At 37.7% G+C, this 18,910-nt stretch overlaps 1 protein-coding gene across 2 annotated transcripts in view; it reads right to left on the reverse strand.

Annotated features, from left to right (window-relative positions):
* Window positions 1-3,204: 3,204 nt before the first annotated feature.
* The window catches only part of LOC129727045 (homeobox protein unc-42), a 107,278-nt gene continuing 91,572 nt past the window's right edge, over window positions 3,205-18,910 (reverse strand). For both annotated transcript variants that reach the window (XM_055684435.1, XM_055684434.1), the window contains exons 4-6: window positions 11,345-11,521; window positions 11,057-11,162; window positions 3,205-4,436 (exon numbers count right to left, since the gene is read on the reverse strand). In XM_055684435.1, the coding sequence (XP_055540410.1) occupies window positions 4,330-4,436; window positions 11,057-11,162; window positions 11,345-11,521 (390 nt within the window). In that variant the 3' untranslated portion in view covers window positions 3,205-4,329. The remainder of the gene's footprint in view (window positions 4,437-11,056; window positions 11,163-11,344; window positions 11,522-18,910) is intronic.

Raw genomic sequence — 18,910 nt, forward strand, 5'->3', positions numbered from 1 at the left:
ATCTGAATATAGGCTGCATTGGCCACTTCCGGAACGACCTGGAGGCCCCGAAGGAACCCGTAGTGGGAGAATTCACATTTCTGCATCAAAATATAGCATGCGACACCTCTATCTTCAGGATTTTTCATCAGGAATCATCCAAAAGACATTTCTTTTAAATACAGATTACGTTGGCCACTCTCGGACGATCTAGATGCCCCGGAGGAACCCGGAATGGGGACATTTACATTTCTGCATTAAATAAAGCGTGCGACAGCTCTATCTTCAGGATTTTTCATCAGGAATCATCAAAATAACATATTTTTGAATTCAGACTGCATTGGTCACTACCGGCACAACCTGAATACCCCGGAGGAACCCTGATGAAAAATCTTGCAGCTCTATGCGCACGCTTTATTTGATGCAGAAATGTAAATGTCCCCATTTCGGGTTCCTCCGGGCATCCGGATCTTCCTTCGGGGCATTCAGGTTGTTCCGGAAGTGGCCAATGCAGCCTATATTAGGAAATATTTTTTTTGTAAGATTCCTGATGAAAAATCCTGATGATAGGAGTGTCGCACGCTTTATTTGATGCAATAATGTAAATGTCCCCATTTCCGGGTTCCTCCGGGGTATCCGGATCATCCCGGGAGTGGCCAACGTAATCTGTATTCAAAAATATGTCTTCTTGATGGTTCCTGATGAAAAGTCTTGAAGGTAGAAGCGTCGCACGCTTTATTTGATGCAAAAATGTAAATGTCCCAATTCCGGGTTCCTCCGGGGAATCTGGATCGTTCCGGGAGTGGCCAATGCAGCCTATATTCAGATATATGTCTTTTAAAAGATTCCTGATAAAAAATCTTGAAGATAGAGGTGTAACACGCTATATTTGGTGCAAAAACGTAAATGTCCCCTACTAAAGGTTCCTCTGAGGACTTCCGGATGAAAAATAGCCATTTCTCGATGAGTTCTTGGCCGATTCCGGATCTTGATGAACCATTCGCTTCGGAAATGATTTTGTCATCTATGCCAATGATGCAAATGAGCATTTCTATCAGGTAACCCATTACCAAATCCATCCAAAAATTAGCAGGTTTGACATGCCTACCGGAACTCAGGAATATTTCCTATATCCGGTGACCTAGGCCAGATCTGGGGTCAGAAAATGAAACTTCAAAAGTTTTCCAGTTCAATGGTGTTCGAATTATTAAAATCGAATAACGTTTAGCAAAGCTATAGCATTTCAAATTTCATCAAAATTTTGCCTATCCTACTTATTTTGACTATCCCCTGTATCTATCTCTCTATCTCTCTCTCCCTCTATCTATCTTTCTCTCTTTCTCTCTCTCTCTCTCTATCTATCTCTCCCTCTTTCTATCTATCTCTCTATTTCTCCCTCTCTCCTCTCTCTCTTTCTCCGGGACCATGTTCAAGATCGGGAATCTGCTCCGAAATGGCCACTTCGGACAACTTATCATATGAACTCAAAATGAATGAAAATCAGCTCCTGGAGTGGTTTCATGGATTTTGATCCGAAGATCCGAAATTACAAGAACCAGATGTGTTCACTGGTTCATGTCGGCTTCGGATTCTAAAAGTAGACAAATTTTCCGATCTTTTGCCAGGTCAAGATCAAAAATCGGTCAAGAAATGAAAAAGCGAGAAGCATTTCCACTAGTTAGGAGCATTCCATAAGTTTCAGCTGGCTGAGTTGAGATTATCCTTGCTTTTTTTAAGCAATAAAGTCTGAAAAGATACCCGGGTATCCTGCCGAGTACATAACGGTTAACCAGTTTGAAAATATATCAACGACTCCATTTGAACCCCAAATATGCAAATAGCCCCCGTGGTTTTGTGGTTAGCGGTGTCGGTCGGCTAGCTCTCCCACACGGTTGTGATATCGGGTTCGATTCCCGATCGAGTCCAGAATCTTTTCGAGCTGAAAATTTTCTCGACTTAGCACTGGGGCACAATGTATCGTTGTACTTATCCTACACATGCAAAATGTGCCAAAAACAATATCGATAACGAATTCTCTCAACTAATCTAGTTGATCGATACCGCTATCAGCTCCAAGGCTAAGCGTGCGATATTGTATATGCAACCCAACAAATCTAAATCCGAGTCACCTAATCGAAGATTTTTTTTCTTCAACTATAATTTATTTGACACGGCACAAATACAAATAATGTTTAACGGCGCCAATTATATCTGGTGTCTTACTCTCTAAAGTATCTTAATAACTAAAAGCAATTTTTTTTTATCCTCGCTGCCGACTACGAGCTGAAATTAAATCTAACTTAAAGCTAGAATTTCGGGATTTTGAGTTCCCTGGTGTACGAAAACAACTGGAGAACAGAAAAATGTAAACAGTTGATTCGTAGTATCAAGTAATGCATTCAAAAAGTAGACGTGAAGACCGCACAACGCTCTTGTTCCGGCATCCTTAGAAAGCTTCGTCAGAAGACCGGAAAAATAAACCACTTTTTCTTCAAGTTCATCCATCTTTTTTTGACAGCAGTAGTAAAAAAATCCAAATTCTTAGTTGTCACCGATTAGAATAGATCACAACGTGAGGCAGCAAGCTACGGGTAGATTCAACAGGGCGCTTGGGCGCTTGAGAGGATTATCCTGGCAAGTACCTAAATCTATGTCCAGAAGGACAGGTCCACTCTGGATGCTATTTTTTCGTCACCAAGATGGCTGAGGTAGCACTCCAGCATAAGAGAAGAAGTATTTGTTTTTGCGCAATCGTTACGCTCACCTTGGAGAAGCGTTCAACAGCGCCAGGACTCCATAGCGCTTGCACTCAGGAACATCTATGTCCCGGTATCGCTGTACATGATTCTGGAAAACTTACAGCACGGAGCAGGGTCAGCAGTACGTCCCAATAACCGCAAGAGTACCGTGTTGAAGCTAAAGTTCCCTGCAGGGGTTGTGATCGTCGGCTTTGCGGACGACTTAACGCTGAAGGTCTACGGCAAGTCAATCTCTGAAACTCTTGGGGATTATGTTGTACGACGCAATCTGCATCTTGTTCGGCATGATGCCTATCGAAATATGGACTCTAACGAGTGCAGAATATGTACTACAACATTAGTTACTTACCTGATGGTGAAGCTTGTTTTTCTCCTAACAGAAAAGATTTGACTTTCGTTGGACAATTTCTCACCAACCTGTTAGATTATTCGACGACAAAAAAAAAAAAACAACAAAAAAGGATGCTTACATCTGAAATAGTTTTTAATGCATTGTTTTCCACTTTGGTCTATATTTACACTGAACAGCCAATGCTCTGCTCACTGGCTTTGATTCTGTGACTAGAAATTTTACTGCGTTTATTCTTGTTTTTTTTTTTTGCATATATAATATATAGATCAACTAACGGTTCTTTACCACATTTCTTTCCTCTGTTGCTTATGTTCATATGTTTTAGTTAGTTTGTTTTTTGTTTGTTTTGCTTTCACTTTCATCAAGTACAAATTAAATAATTTAGCTAGATTAGTTTCAAAGTTTCCTTTTTTGTGGTTTGCCGTTTGTTTGTTTAGCTTACTTTTTTGTTGTATTCATCCTGATATTCACGTTTTTCTTACGCGCTAACTTGTCCTTACACTAAATTTGCTCATTCTGGATGAATGGATTGTTTTGTTGTTCTGGTTTTCTTTTTTTTTCTCATTCGCAGCTCGTATTCACTCTGTTTTATTTTCTTTTTTAATTTGCAATATCAAATTAACGCCTATTAATTTCACGTAACTGGTAAGATTTGATTCCGTGCCGTCCGTATTTCTTGTTTTCTCGAGCCAAGCGGCAAATTGATCGTATTTCCAATTTACGACGATTATCGGAAATGAAAATTCAGCGCCCAGCTCGGTTATATAGACATATGTACAACTTTTTTGTTTGACTATAGTTACTAAACTGTATTTATTCTCTCGTTGGAGAACGCTTAAAATTTATATTAGTGTTCTGGGTTCATCGTTGGCCGCTTGCATAAATTAGTGGCCTTTAATCGGTCTATGAAAAAAATTTAATAGCATTTTTCCGGGGTTGTGTAAATGAAAAAATGAGCTTCCGATCATGGCCACCGAAATTTGGGTTGTTTTTTTCGAGCGCTCTGCTGTCAATCGATTTGATTAAATATTCACGAATGAGTGGAATAATGAAATTTTCAACAACTTATTGTTGGCACCTCTACGAAAGAATGGTCGGTCAGTAAAACATGGCGAGCGGCTCCACTAGTGGCTGCCACTGCTGAACGTTGACTGCGCTCGGATGCTTCCCGGAAGCGCTCGGAATGCAGTGAATCGCTCAGCAGTCGGGGGGGAAGGGTTACAGTTGATCCTACATTAATTATGTCTGGTACTGGAGCATCGGTGCGGACAGATTCGGGTGATGTGAGCTGTTCATTCGGAGCGCCGATAGGCTCTTGTTGTACCATTCATCCTCGGCGGACATGCCTGGAAAGGAATAGGGGAAAGAGAGATAAAGAAAGATATATTTTTTTCTTAGTAAATTAAAAAAACTTCATGACGATGTCACTTTTTTTTTTTTAATTGCTCAGCAACCTTCGCTTGGAAAGTGTCGCATTTATTTACAGCTGCTACCGTCATTAATTTTCTTTATAATTGCAGATCTGAAGTATTGATTCAATATTGGAAATACCAGGATTTGCAACTCTACAGGATACCGCCATCAGTATTCAAGAGATTTGAAGATTCCAAGAGATCCAGAGCTATTCAAGATTTGCTGCTCTACAGGATACAGGAATCAGAGTTTTCAAGGGGTTCGAAGGTTTCGAAAGATCAACGACAATTCAAGTACACCAAGAAATTTAAAGATCAAGATTTCATTTATTATAACAGCTAAGTATAAAACTTAATTTATTATATTTGTATCCATTTGCATTTTTTGTTGCCCTACCATAGTGTGCTCTTTTACACACAATGGAAGTGGATGAAAAAAATTTGGCCGATCCTGTTTCTATTACACCTAAACCTCCTGACCCTTTTTCCACTGTTTCCTCAATTCCCTCACGCGTTAAACTGTATCCAGACGGATCGACTGGTCATTTGTTGTTTATTTCCGACCAAATTAAAGCCCTTAAACATCATTCAGATATCTAAAGATTTAGAGTCTCATTTCAAGTCTATCATTGAAATTTCTAAGTTCAGACCTAACAAATTGAGAGTTGTGGTTAAAGACCTTACTCAAGCTAATAAAATTGCTACTTCGGAGTTTTTCACCCTGGATTATCATGTTTATGTTCCCGCTCGAGATGTAGAAATTGACGGTGTTGTTACCGATTCCAGCTTATCCAGTGAATTTCTTTTAAAAGACGGTGTTGGATATTTCAAGAACACTTCCATTCCAACGGTTAAAATTCTCGATTGTCAACAATTGAGATCCGTGTCCTTTGTAGAAGGGAAGAAAATATATTCCCCCTCAGATTCATTTCGTGTCACATTCGCTGGATCTGCTTTACCATCTCACATCTCGATTCACAATGTCCTTGTACCCGTTCGCCTGTATATTCCACGAGTCATGAACTGCACCAATTGCAAACAGTTAGGCCATACTTCTGCCTACTGTTGCAATAAAAGTCGATGCGGTAAATGTGGGGGTAACCATCTTGATGACTCTTGCAATCAAGAAAATAATAATTGTTATTACTGTGGTGAAACTAAACATGAACTCTCGAATTGTTCCTTATTCATTCAACATAAAATTAAAATGAAACGATCTCTTAAAGACCGCGCTAAACGCAGTTATTCTGATCTCCTTGAGCAATCGGAAACAAATTCTCTTATTTCTTCTAATATTTATGATTTATTGTCCTCTGATGAGACGGACTGCGATGTTCCTCTTGCTGGTCCTTCTTTTTCAAACCCTGGTTGGTCTAGAAAAAGGAAAAATCTTTCTTCCCCAAAACTTCCCAACAAGGGGCCTAAAATATCACTTAATAGAAATGGTAATGTTCCCAAATCTAATCACGATACTGAAAAATCAAATCAAACTTCCTCTAGAATTTTAAATTTAAAGTCAACACAAGAGTTTCCACCACTAACACCCAAAAACTGTGATAGCTCATTCACACCTTCAAATAAACAAACAAAATCAGGAATTCTGAAATTTTCTCATGTAATAAACTGGATTCTTGAATCATTAAACATACCGGACCCTTTCAGCAAATTTATTCATTCATTACTCCCTGTTTTCAAAACATTTTTAAAGCAGCTTACCTCTCAATGGCCCCTCATTTCTACTTCAATAACCTTCGATGACTAACTTATCGTCTGAGACTAATGATTTTATACATATTTTACAATGGAATTGCAGAAGTATCATACCAAAACTTGATTCATTCAAAGCTATGATTAATAATTTGAAATGTGATGTGTTTTCTATTTGTGAAACATGGCTCACTTCAGATATCAATCTCAATTTCAATAATTACAACATCGTACGATTAGATCGAGATATTCCTTATGGAGGTGTACTTTTAGGGTTTAAAAAGTGTTATTCTTTTTATAAAATTAATTTACCTTCAATTCAAGGCATCGAATATGTAGCTTGTCAAATTAACATACAAGACAAAGATCTCTGCATTGCTTCTGTATATATCCCTCCTAAAGCACTAATTAGACAACAAATGCTTTCTGATATTGTCGAACTTCTACCCTCACCCCGTTTAATATTGGGAGATTTTAACTCTCATGGTGTAGCTTGGGGTTCATGTTACAACGATAACCGCTCCACTTTGATTTTTAATCTTTGTGACAATTTTAATATGACTGTTTTGAACAATGGAGATATGACACGTGTTCCGAAACCACCGGCTCGTCCATTGGATTTATCATTATGTTCAACGTCATTACGGTTAGATTGTAGCTGGAAGGTTGTCTATGATCCCCATGGTAGTGATCATTTACCAATTTTAATTTCAATTAATAATGGGTCAAATAGTACTCGACCAATTGACATTCCGTATGACCTTACATTAAATATTGATTGGGAAATTTATAAATTAAAAATTACAGAAGCTTTAGAGGCATTGCAACACCTTCCACTTCTTGAAAAATATGATTCATTTGCGAGTTTAATTTTAAATTCTGCAATACTAGCCCAAAGGAAAAAATATCTTGGCGTTTCAACTAAAAGACGACCTCCTACTCCTTGGTGGGACAAAGAGTGCTCAAAAATTTATGTTAAAAAATCAAACGCGTATAAGATTTTCCGGAAAAAAGGAAAAATCGAAGACTTTGTACGATACATGAAGTTAGAATCCATGTTTAAAAACTTGATCAAAGCTAAAAAACGTGGTTATTGGCGACGATTCGTTAATGAGCTTTCCAGAGAAACATCTATGAATACTCTTTGGAACACTGCTAGAAGAATGAGAAATCGAGTAGTGGGTAATGAAAATGAAGAATATTCAAATCAATGGATATTAAATTTTGCAAAAAAAGTATGTCCAGACACTGTTCCTGTTCAAAAAATTATTCGTGACAATTTTTCTGAACAATCGGTGATGGAACTACCATTTTCTATTACTGAACTGTCTATCGCTCTTCTCTCTTCCAATAATAATGCCCCTGGTCTGGATAAAATAAAATTTTATTTACTGAAAAATTTACCTGACATTGCTAAAAAAATGTTGTTAGATTTATACAATAATTTTTTTGAACTAAACATCATTCCACATGATTGGAGACAAGTAAAGGTGATTGCTATCCAAAAACCTAGAAAACCTGCTTCTAATCATAACTCATATCGTCCAATTGCGATGCTTTCTTGTATTCGTAAATTGTTTGAAAAAATGATTTTATATCGTTTAGACCATTGGGTTGAAAGTAATAATTTATTATCACATACCCAGTTTGGCTTCCGTAGAACTAAAGGAACAAATGATTGTCTCGCATTACTTTCAACAGAAATCCAGATTGCATTTGCTCAAAAAGAACAAATGGCTTCTGTATTCTTAGACATTAAGGGAGCCTTTGATTCTGTTTCTATAGATGTTCTTTCTGATAAACTTCATCAAAAAGGACTTCCTCCTAAATTTAATAATTTTTTATACAATCTACTATCAGAAAAACATATGCATTTCTCTCATGGTAGTTTGTCAGCGTTTAGACTTAGCTACATGGGTCTTCCACAAGGCTCATGTTTAAGTCCACTGCTCTACAATTTTTATGTGAGTGAAATTGATGACTGTTTGGTAAATTGCACTATCAGACAATTTGCAGATGATAGTGTGATTTCTGCCACAGGTCCCAGGGCATCCGATTAACAAAGATCTTTACAAGATACCTTGAACAACTTATCCAATTGGGCAATACAACTAGGTATAGACTTTTCAGTTGAAAAAACTGAATATGTAGTTTTTTCTAGAAAACATGAGCCAGCTCAGCTCCAACTTATGTTAGTGGGTGAACCCATTACTCAAGTTTTAGTTCATAAATATCTTGGCGTATGGTTCGACTCAAAATGCACTTGGAAAAGTCATATTCGATATTTAATACAGAAATTTCAACAAAGAGTTAATTTTTTGCGCACAGTAACTGGATCATGGTGGGGATGATAATAAATAACTTTGAAAGACTTGTTGAACTTCAATCTCAAACTCGTTTTATGACTGTTTATTTCAATTACATGTCTCAAAATATCAACCCTTCTTCATTTCCTTCAAATAATATTTACTCATTAGATACCTTTGATTCTACCCTATTTTTTGATACATCAATGTTAAATGAAATTCGTAGTATGCCTGATCAACTACGTATACAACAGATTCCAAATCTATTTCGTGAAAAATATCAAAATATAAACTGTAATAATTCATTTTATACCGATGGTTCTTTTCTCAACGGATCTACTGGTTTCGGTGTTTATAACAATAATTTATCCGTCGCTTACAAACTCGAAAGCCCTGCTTCTGTTTATGTCGCAGAGCTGGCTGCTATTCAGTACACATTAAGTTTTGTTGAAAATTTGCCTAAAGACAATTACTTCATCTTTACGGACAGCCTCAGTGCTATTGAAGCTCTCCGATCGATAAAAAGTATAAAGAGTTCTTCGTATTTTTTGAATAAAATACGCGACCATTTGAGTACTTTATCCGAAATCGCATCACAGGTTACATTAGTATGGATCCCTTCTCATTCTTTAATTGAGGGCAATGAGACGGCAGATTCATTAGCTAAGATCGGTACGGTACATGGTGACATTTATGAAAGACCTATTGAATTCAATGAATTTTTTAGTTCTATACGTCGAGAGTCGCTCATGAACTGGCAAAACTCTTGGGACAATGGAGATCTAGGAAGATGGTGTCATTCAATTATTCCTAAAGTTTCTTTAAAACCTTGGTTCCACAAATTGGACGTAAGTCGTGATTCATTTGTATGATGTCTCAGCTTATGTCCAATCATTACTGGTTTAATGCTCACCTTCGTCGTATAGGACTCACAGAGGATCACCTTTGCACCTGTGGCGAGGGTTACCACGATATTGAACATGTTGTTTGGTCATGTCCGTTATATCGTGAAGCTAGATCCAATTTAGAAAATTCTTATAAAGCTCGGAATAAACAACCAAATGTCCCTGTTCGTGATGTCTTAGCAATTTTAGATTTCCCATATATGCGTCTGCTATATTCCTTCCTTAAATCAATTGATGTTCCTATTTAGTACACTTTTGTTTTCATTTCAGATTCTATTTACGCGCTTAACCAGGAATAAGACGTTCCCGAAAATATATTTGGCTCTTGAAGCTGCAGGAACCATACTTATCAAGATTGTGTTTTATGATTTGTAACTTATTTATAATTGTATTATTGTATATGAAAAGATGAGAGGGTTTTTATGCCTGTTTGAGGAGAAATATTTATTAATTTTACTCAAGCAGGCTTTTCCCTACTCCAATAATTATTTCGGCCCCGTTATGCTCTCTGCGATTGGGCCTTTATCTTATTACATTTAATTAGATGTCACTTTTGGGCCTGGCCAAATGGGTAATTTTTAAAATTTACCGGTGATCATCAACTTCGTCTAGAACCACTGTTAAAAACTGGTAAGTAGACTGTTATAAATATAGAAAATCTAATGTGCTACCAATAGAATCAACAAGATTGGTGGTTCGGTATAAACGCTCATAGTGCAAGATTAGGAAACCGTAACCGATTTCACGCTTGAAGCAAATCATTTGAAAGGTGTCGAACAACCTGTCCTTTAACGCCATACGCCACGAGTGGCCAAACGTCGTCAGCAACAAATGACACGCGGCAGGCAGGCGCAGAATCGTGCCGTCAATTTATTATACATTACCGCCCTGCGGAAATGACGAATTTTCCTCAAGACGAAACGAGATGATGTTCTGTGTGGTTCCCAACGAGCAACGTTCCGGACATCAAAACGGTAGCGTGTTTCGCTGCTTCTTCTACTTTTTTTTCGTCTGTGTGTGGATCGAAAGTCTCCGAGCAGCATCTTACCTTCGAGCCAATATCTTCGGGTGCAAATATCGAATTTCCTTCCAGTTTATACATTTATTTATTTCGTGCGCGCTCTGGACCGACTGGAAGCCGATAACATCAGGAAGAGAGATGGTGTTTATCCCGTTTTTGCACCTGACTTGCGGCCCGGATTCCGGGTCGTCAGCAATCTTTATAAAGGGCTAAAGGAAACACGAGCGGAAGCAAACAAATCGAGCTTCGCTACTACCGCCAGCAGAAGGGAAGGGAAGGCGGTGTGAAGAGGTATAACTTTTCGCAATGCACTACAATCGCGTTTGAGAGGTGTAGAGGAAAGGATGAAACAGCAGAATGCTTGTTGCATTTGTGTGCCACATTTTCGGCTGGGAGGCAGGCGATGACAGAAGTTTCTTCATTGCAACTTTCATTTTGGAACACTACGCCGCCAGTGCCTGGAGTTCGTGTTGCGCAAAACTCTGGCACTAATTCAATTAACAATATATATTCGAAGAAGATGAAGCTCGGAAATAGTTTTCTTGCAAGATGCTGGATGCGGGATTGTGATGCGGGCGCACGGTCACCGGTAACAGCGTGCTGTACTTTACTTACCCATGGAATCCTGGCGAACGCCAACTGAGCCCATGTTGGAGCTGTGCGTCATCGAGAATGGCTGCGTCATGCCAGGATATGAAGAGGCACCCATCTGGAAGAGATCCTGTTTGGAATGGGAATAAACGAAGGTGTAGGCGATTAGTAGTCGAAATTAAAGTCACCAACCGTCAAATGAACCGTCGCCCCTGTCACGTGAAATGGCCAACCAACGAACAGGGTCAATAACGCGTGAACAGTGGCTGCCTGGCTGGCGTGCAGAAAAACCAACCGTAAACCGATTCTCACCTGCGGATATCGATTGATTGAGTTTGGATGGGGATACGGTTGATAACCTCGGGACACGCTGTAGCCCTGTATGTTGCGCATCATCCCGTTGCAGGACGGTATCACCGAGGGGGCGAGCGCTTTCTGTAATTGCTTTTCTTGCTTGCGATATTTGGCCCGGCGGTTCTGAAACCAGACCTGGAATGTACGGAAGAGATAGAGGTGAACTGATGAGAGACAGTGAGAAAGCTAGTGGAGGGGATGGAACGAAGAAAAAAATATCCAAATTAACCGTGAAATTACTTTCTACGGTGGCAGACTAGGTTTGATGGGGCTATAATTTCGCTAGCAGACGCTGTGAAGATTCAATTTTACCATCTTCCGAGCATTGTATTCGTTGTTTGTATTTTCATGTATTCCAGTCACTAAATGTTTTCTAGCTTTTTAAAGTTTTGTTTGAAAATTATAGGCAAAAATGTAGACTTCATCAGACTCAATCGATTTGGATTGTAGTAAATGATGGGTCTCGTAACCACAAAACGTTCTGTTAATTAAATACCTTAAAAACTATACCATGTTCTTGTTCATTACCTCAATTGTCATGCTAAATATGGTATTGAAAAAGTGACTATGGCAGAATTATTAAAATGAGGTGTACCACTGAAAAAGATGTCTTGTAAAACACTACCATATCCACATATCCATCTGTTTATATATACCTAGTTTATTTTTGAAGTGGGACACTTCTTTGTTTACTATACTGGGATGCATTCTGTAAAATTGGAAATGAAACGGGCAAATGTTGCGTCAGATTTCAAACGTTGATTACAGCATAACCACATGATGGATAATAATAACCAATATATTGTTGAATAGATAAAATGTATAACAATTTTTTAATATGCTAATTATCACTCTAATTTCATTGCTAAGCGGTAAAATTGATGAAAAATTTCAATAACAAATTTACGCGAATAATGAACCAATTACATGCGAGCATTCCTAGCACAGACGACGTGAATGGACACCATCCGTTCCCTGTGATATTCCCTGTATCAATTTCGAAATAAAAATTGACAGAGTCTCCCCGTCCCAATAGGTCAATTTATTTTTGTTTCCATGAGCTTAGACTAATATGATGTCTCAAAGGTGAAAGGTTTCTTAAAAGTTTGAAACAATACCCATCCTTGAACAATTTCTAAACCTGCGTGTAAGGTTCTGAAGAACCTAATAAAAACTGATGTCTTGAAAGAAAACATGCCGGTAAAAGCAACAGTACCAGTGGAGTAAAGAACCGCAGGTCTCTCGTCGTCTATGATTGCAGTGGTACTCTTCTATTCGTACATTTCAGCGGCACACTTCTATTCGTACTGCAGCGGTACTATTCGTATTGCAGTGGTACACTTTTGTTCGTACATTTCTATTCGTATGCAACTGAGGAAAAACTGCAATGCTACTGTTGATGGTGATTGAAAGTTTATCTCATAAATATGAATACCATAAATTACTCAAAAAGAATTGTAAATTTTTGCAACGAACATTTATTTAATTTTATCTTCGATATTCACTAAATAATCGTGACCGGATAGTATCGAAAGAGTAAATTCCTAAATATATACATTTATAGAAGAGTAAGAGCCTGCGAATGCTTGTGATTTTTTTGTTTATTTAGTAAGATTCGTACATATTTTCTTTTACATTTCAAAGAAGTTAGATGATATATGATCATTCTAAGCTTTACCATAATAAACGTAATTTTCCTGTCTTCGTAATACAGCGAATGTAGTTGTAGGAAAATGAAAAAAATTGTCAAGCAAAAAAAAAAGTGTATTTGTGGATTGCTACGATATTTTGCTGGAACTTGTCAATAATTTTGTTTAAAATATTTTCTTCTGTTTGCCAATTGATGAACCTTTGCAAAGGCTTCCATATTATTGTGAAAGTAAGATCCATACTATAGATTTGATTTAATTAGAGTTAAATAAGACAAAACCATTCATTATGATAACGTAAGTATTATTGGATTTGGTTTTTGAGGATATAGAGTTAATTCTGACTTTGACGCATTACGAGAAGTTCTTTGTGCTTTGTGCCTTGTCATATACATATATTTTGCACAAAAAAATACTACAGGCATAATATCGCAAATATAAATGATATTCTTTCGAGTGTTGTTGAATATATTCCAAAAATTGATTTCCAGGGAGGCTGAAAATAAAAATACGTACAGTCGCTGAGCAAACACATTGATTCTGTTTGCAGACTCTGTATATTTTGTAACACAAAATCCCCTAATTACAGTGTTTAGTCCCACGTCACCATTTCATACAACCCTAGGGCTGTATACCTTGTAGTATTTCTCAAACTTGACGAATTCTTTCGCAGTTCAGTCTAACAGTGCTATAATATATGTAAAAGAATTCAACAGACATTTTTTCATTTGGGTAATGATTTGGAGACAACCATCAACCCTTGGGAATTCCAATTAATTTGTTGTATAGTTCTGTATCAAACTAAAAATGTCATCGGTGTGTACGCATAGTCGACTATAAGCCACTCGAATTGGATGTCGACCTGCCGTCGAACGCGGTAACCTCTCCCAAAAAAACTGATTTCCTCGGCTGATCGAAAACATGAGCTGCAGGAAAACAGAGATACTTCACACTTTCCTACCTTTTTCCTATCTGAACCGACAGCGTCTCGAAAATATTCAATTTTAAATGCTCATTAAGCAGTCTATTTTCAATGGATTTCGACCTTGCAGCATTCCATTGGAAAATTAGTAACGCGTATACTAAAATGCGAAAATAGTCACTTCTGGTTTCTGAAAAAGAGCCTATAATGATCAAATACCACCCAATATGGGTATTTCCGTCATCGGGATGGTACACAGACACCATAAATCGAGCTCAGATACCACTTTGAAATCGAAACGTGTGCAAATCGAATGGGAATTACCGTGCTCACTATGATGGTCACTTCTTCAGTTTTCACTGTAAAATGAGTTCTGGAGCTCGGAAAGCTACGATGCAAGTTTATTCAAAGACACTGATTTATGCGATGCTTCACCACTTGTTGTAGTCTAGCAGCTATCCGAAACTTGAATAAGCAATAGAAGTATCTAAGGGAAAAACATAAAAATGCTGCAACGTAGCCTGGCCAGACTTCAATAAACAGTTTTGTTTAATTTGATCCGCGATTGTTTGTTCAATGTCGAATTCGTTTTTACGGCAGGACTATCCCGACCCGGACTGCTCTTTGCAGCTGAAAAAAAAACACTTTCCGAGCAGTTGCAATGGTGTGCGTAATACCAGAGGTAACTGTCACTTTTGTTTTGGTCATTATCGCCATTGTCTATTATCGCATTTGTGCTACTGTACGAAAAATTTACTAATTTACTGAAAAATGACAAAGTAACAAAATAAAATAAATAAAATTCAACCTGATGTTTGACACGCGAAGAACGATAATCAAAGCAATCCGATTTTGACACGTTTTTTTTTTATATTGACACATACGTGTGAATGTGTTGGTGTCTTCAAAACTGCACTCTGTTGCTTGTGCGGACTGTCTGGGACAGAAAAAGGGTAGTCCGGGATAGTCCGGAAAATGTAAAAAAAAACAGTGATAGGACAAAGTGTAGTCCGCGGGGTAGCTACACCGCAAAAAAATCACTGGAGGGTTGTGTGCAAAGCCACGACCGCAAGGTGGAAGTAGAATACTTTTACGAAAAAGATAACCCGGATGCTTGCGTGTCAGTCATTTTTTTTTTTAATAAATAAATGTTGACTAATCAGATCAATCGAATTTTGCGCTTCAACAAGGATTGACCATTTTCAATATAATAGTAAGTTGCTGGTCATGATTGGGGCTTGACAATTTTTAAATTTTGGCTATGCGAAAAATTAATTTTTATGCAGATAATGAAAATTTTCGGATGTCTTGCTCATGGCTGAAGGAAAAGAGAATTCAGTTCGTTCAAAGACACGGAGATAAAGTAAAATTTATAACTATTACAAATTTAAAAATGTAAATTAACTCAAGAGAAAATATTGACTCTTCAATCATCAGCTTTTTTTCATCCTGAAAAGGACAATTTGTTGTTCAATTCAATATCGGATAAGTTACCGATCACATCTTGGCGTTATCACTGACAGCGCGAGTTGAGTATTTCTTGTGATAAAATAAATAGTGAAAAGCTTATTTAACACTCAAAACTAGACGGCTCACGTGTTGTCAAAATGAGTCAACTTTCCATTGAATGCATTTACTAGTGCCCGCTATCGCACAGAGACTGCATTTTACTAAAGTGCCTCACTGCATCAGCTGCTATCGATACTGATACCCGCTGCAACTGCTACGCTATCCGTAGCCATGCCACAGTTGTGGCCGCTATACGCTACCATTGGTATCCGCTGTCCCTGCATCAGCTGACCCAGCTGCTATCGATGCTGAGATCCGCTGCACCTAGTGCGCTATCCATTGCTATGCCACAGCTGTGGCCGCTATCCGCTATCGCTGGTATCCACTGCACTGCTACTGCTGCTGCTGAGGGGGGCCTGCTGTTGTCGATATCTAGAACTATTATGAGCGGCTTCGGCTGAAACAGGCTCTTATATAGGCCAAATAGCATATTTTAAAATTGCAAGGTATATGATTCTGTCGACCGTGCTTGGGAAACAATCATATAACGACCAATCAGAGGTCGAATATTTCGTTTTGACAAGGCTTGACTATTTTCAACAGTACAATAGTTTGAATAATAAAATTACAATTATCTTCATCTGGAAAGAATCTTAGAAGATTTTCCAATCTATTGCTGCAAGAACGAAGGAAATCCATTGAGTACTAACCGATTTATTAGCATTTGAAATTGAACATTTTTTTCACTTTTTTCGGTTTTAGATTTTCATTTCACATCCCTATGTAGCCGAACTTCCTGAAAGAAGTATTCTACTTCAAAAGAAAACGACATAAGTTGCTATGCTACGTTACGACGTTGTTATACTTTTTACTCCGTTACTGCGATTGAAAATTACCTGAGCTACAGACAATGTCAAAATGGGCTGCGTGCACTGTCCACCATTACCGCTCGTGAAAAGCTGGATGAGATAACTTCTCGGCTTGTTTTCGCTTGATATAAAACATGAGCCATGCGAGCCCAAACTCTGTCTGTTTCATTATTGATCGCCACACGGATAAGTTGAGCTGGGCGCAACAGATTTTCCACAATGGCGAACATGACAGGTTAGTTTCTGTTCTACAGAGAAACAAATAATTTACAAGTGCCTTCCAGTTCTAGCCATAGCGGAGAATCAGCCGTAGAACACATTCAGGAATTGGATTGTGTGTTGTTTTTCAAGCTGCGGCTACGGATAGTGTTTTTAGTTAGCAAAAAACAATAATTGTGTAATATTGTGATGACTACTGGATTCTGGTGGTAAGGTCAAAGGTTCCAGATCGACTTTAACTGTCCTACAGTATGGTCGCATTTTACCAACAGCTCGATGCTAAGTCTTAGACTACCGAGAGTTATTGAAATTTTGTTTTTCGCTTTCAACAGGCAATCTTCTTGAAAGACTACCTGTTGAAACGCAAAGTAATAAATTTGTTTTTAACGTTAACGAGTGTTTAGTGAGTAAATTTGGTTTGAGATATTTCTAATTAAATTCTATAGTGAAGTGAAAGTGTAGTGAAGTTTTCCAGTTATGCCTGGAAAAAATAAAAAAGCTCGCTTTGATGCGGCTTCAAGGAAACGTGAGGCATCTCCTCCAAGTGACACTGAAATTTCAACTAACAGGTATGATATTCTTTCTTTCGTTGAGGATCAAGAAATCCAAACTTCTCATACTGAGCATAAAGCCGTTATGAAGAAGGTTAAAGTTCCACCTATGGTGGTATTTGTAGCAAATTTTAAAGCATTTCGATCAGAGCTTTCATCGTTTCTGTCGGATGTGAAAGTTAATTTTCAAATTGGCCGCCAAGGCGAAATTCGTATTTTGGCCGAATCTCTTGATGGCCATAAACATCTTTCACAGTATTTGACTGAAAAGATGTATAAATTTTGTTCTTTTGATGCCAAAAATGAGAGACCGTTTGAGGCTGTTTTGAAAGGTCTTTCAAATGACCAAACTATTGAGGAAATTAAAGAATGTTTGTCAGAATCACTTGGTTTTGCTCCCAACCAAGTAATTTTGATGAAACGAGAGGCAAATGCCAAAATTAATCAAACTGGAATACACCAGGAAAATTACTTAGTACATTTTGATCGTATCAAAGTAAATAATTTGAAATGTTTGGAAAAAGCACGTGTTTTATTTAACGTGCGAATAAAGTGGGAAAATTTCGAAAGACATGGAGAAATCCATAATCTTACTCAATGTCGGAATTGTCAAGCCTATGGTCATGGAACTCGAAACTGCCATATGGCAGCAAAATGTATGATTTGTGGTGACACTGGTCACACGAAAGATATCTGCCCCGTGAAAGAGACCACTAATAGTTTCAAATGTGTAAATTGTGGGGGAAATCACAAATCTAATTTCTTTAATTGTCCTGTAAGGTCAAAAATTATTGCTTCCAGACAACGTAGGAATTCTAAGCAACCTGTTGTCAATGTGGGTATACAAAAGACTTTCAATACTGTTCAGGCATCACCAGCACTTTTATTAGCAGGTGTGTCTGTAGGTAATAATTTAAATTCAGATAACAAATTTCAGACAAAAAATCCTGTTCAGGCAACACCAGGCTGTTCATATGCCAGTGTCCTTACAGGTAATATTTCAAATTTAAACAGTACCAAACCATTCGTGTTTGGTGCTGAAAAGTCAGCCAGTATTGATTTAGGTAGTCCAACTCCAGAAAAGATTGAACACCTACAACAATCCATGCTGCAGCTAATGTCCGTTTTGTTGAACTGTAACTCGATGTACGAGGCTGTTCAAGAAGGTATAAAATTTACAACTAATATTGTTATGAAATTGAAATTCAGCAATGATTTTAAATAATGCTGTAAATTTTCTAAATTGGAATGCTCGCTCTTTAAAAGCGAAAGAAGATGAATTTTTCAATTTTTTAACAGTCCACGATGTGCATATTACAGTTGTGACTGAAACGCTTTTAAAGCCAAATATTAAACAAAAAAAGAACCCAAGTTATATAGTTCATAGGTTTGATAGAATTGATGTTGCCGGTGGTGGAGTTGCAATAGTTATCCACCGTCGAATAAAACATCGTGTTTTACCCCATCTTGAAACCAAAGTTATCGAGAGTTTGGGAATTGAAATTGAAACAAGTATTGGCATTTTATTTATAGCCGCAGTGTATTTGCCTTTTCAATGCACTGGTGAGCGAAAAAATTATTTCAAGGGAGATTTGCAAAAACTCACAAGAAATAAATCTAAATTTTGTATCATCGGTGATTTTAATGCGAAACATCGATCTTGGAATAATGCTCAAAGCAATTCCAATGGAAACATATTGTTTAATGATTGCTCGGCTGGATTTTATTCAGTTTTATTTCCAAATGGTCCTACATGTTATTCTTCTATTAGGAATCCATCTACAATTGATTTGGTACTAACAAAT

The sequence above is a fragment of the Wyeomyia smithii genome, chromosome 3, assembly GCF_029784165.1.
Source record: "Wyeomyia smithii strain HCP4-BCI-WySm-NY-G18 chromosome 3, ASM2978416v1, whole genome shotgun sequence".
Lineage (NCBI taxonomy): Eukaryota > Metazoa > Arthropoda > Insecta > Diptera > Culicidae > Wyeomyia > Wyeomyia smithii.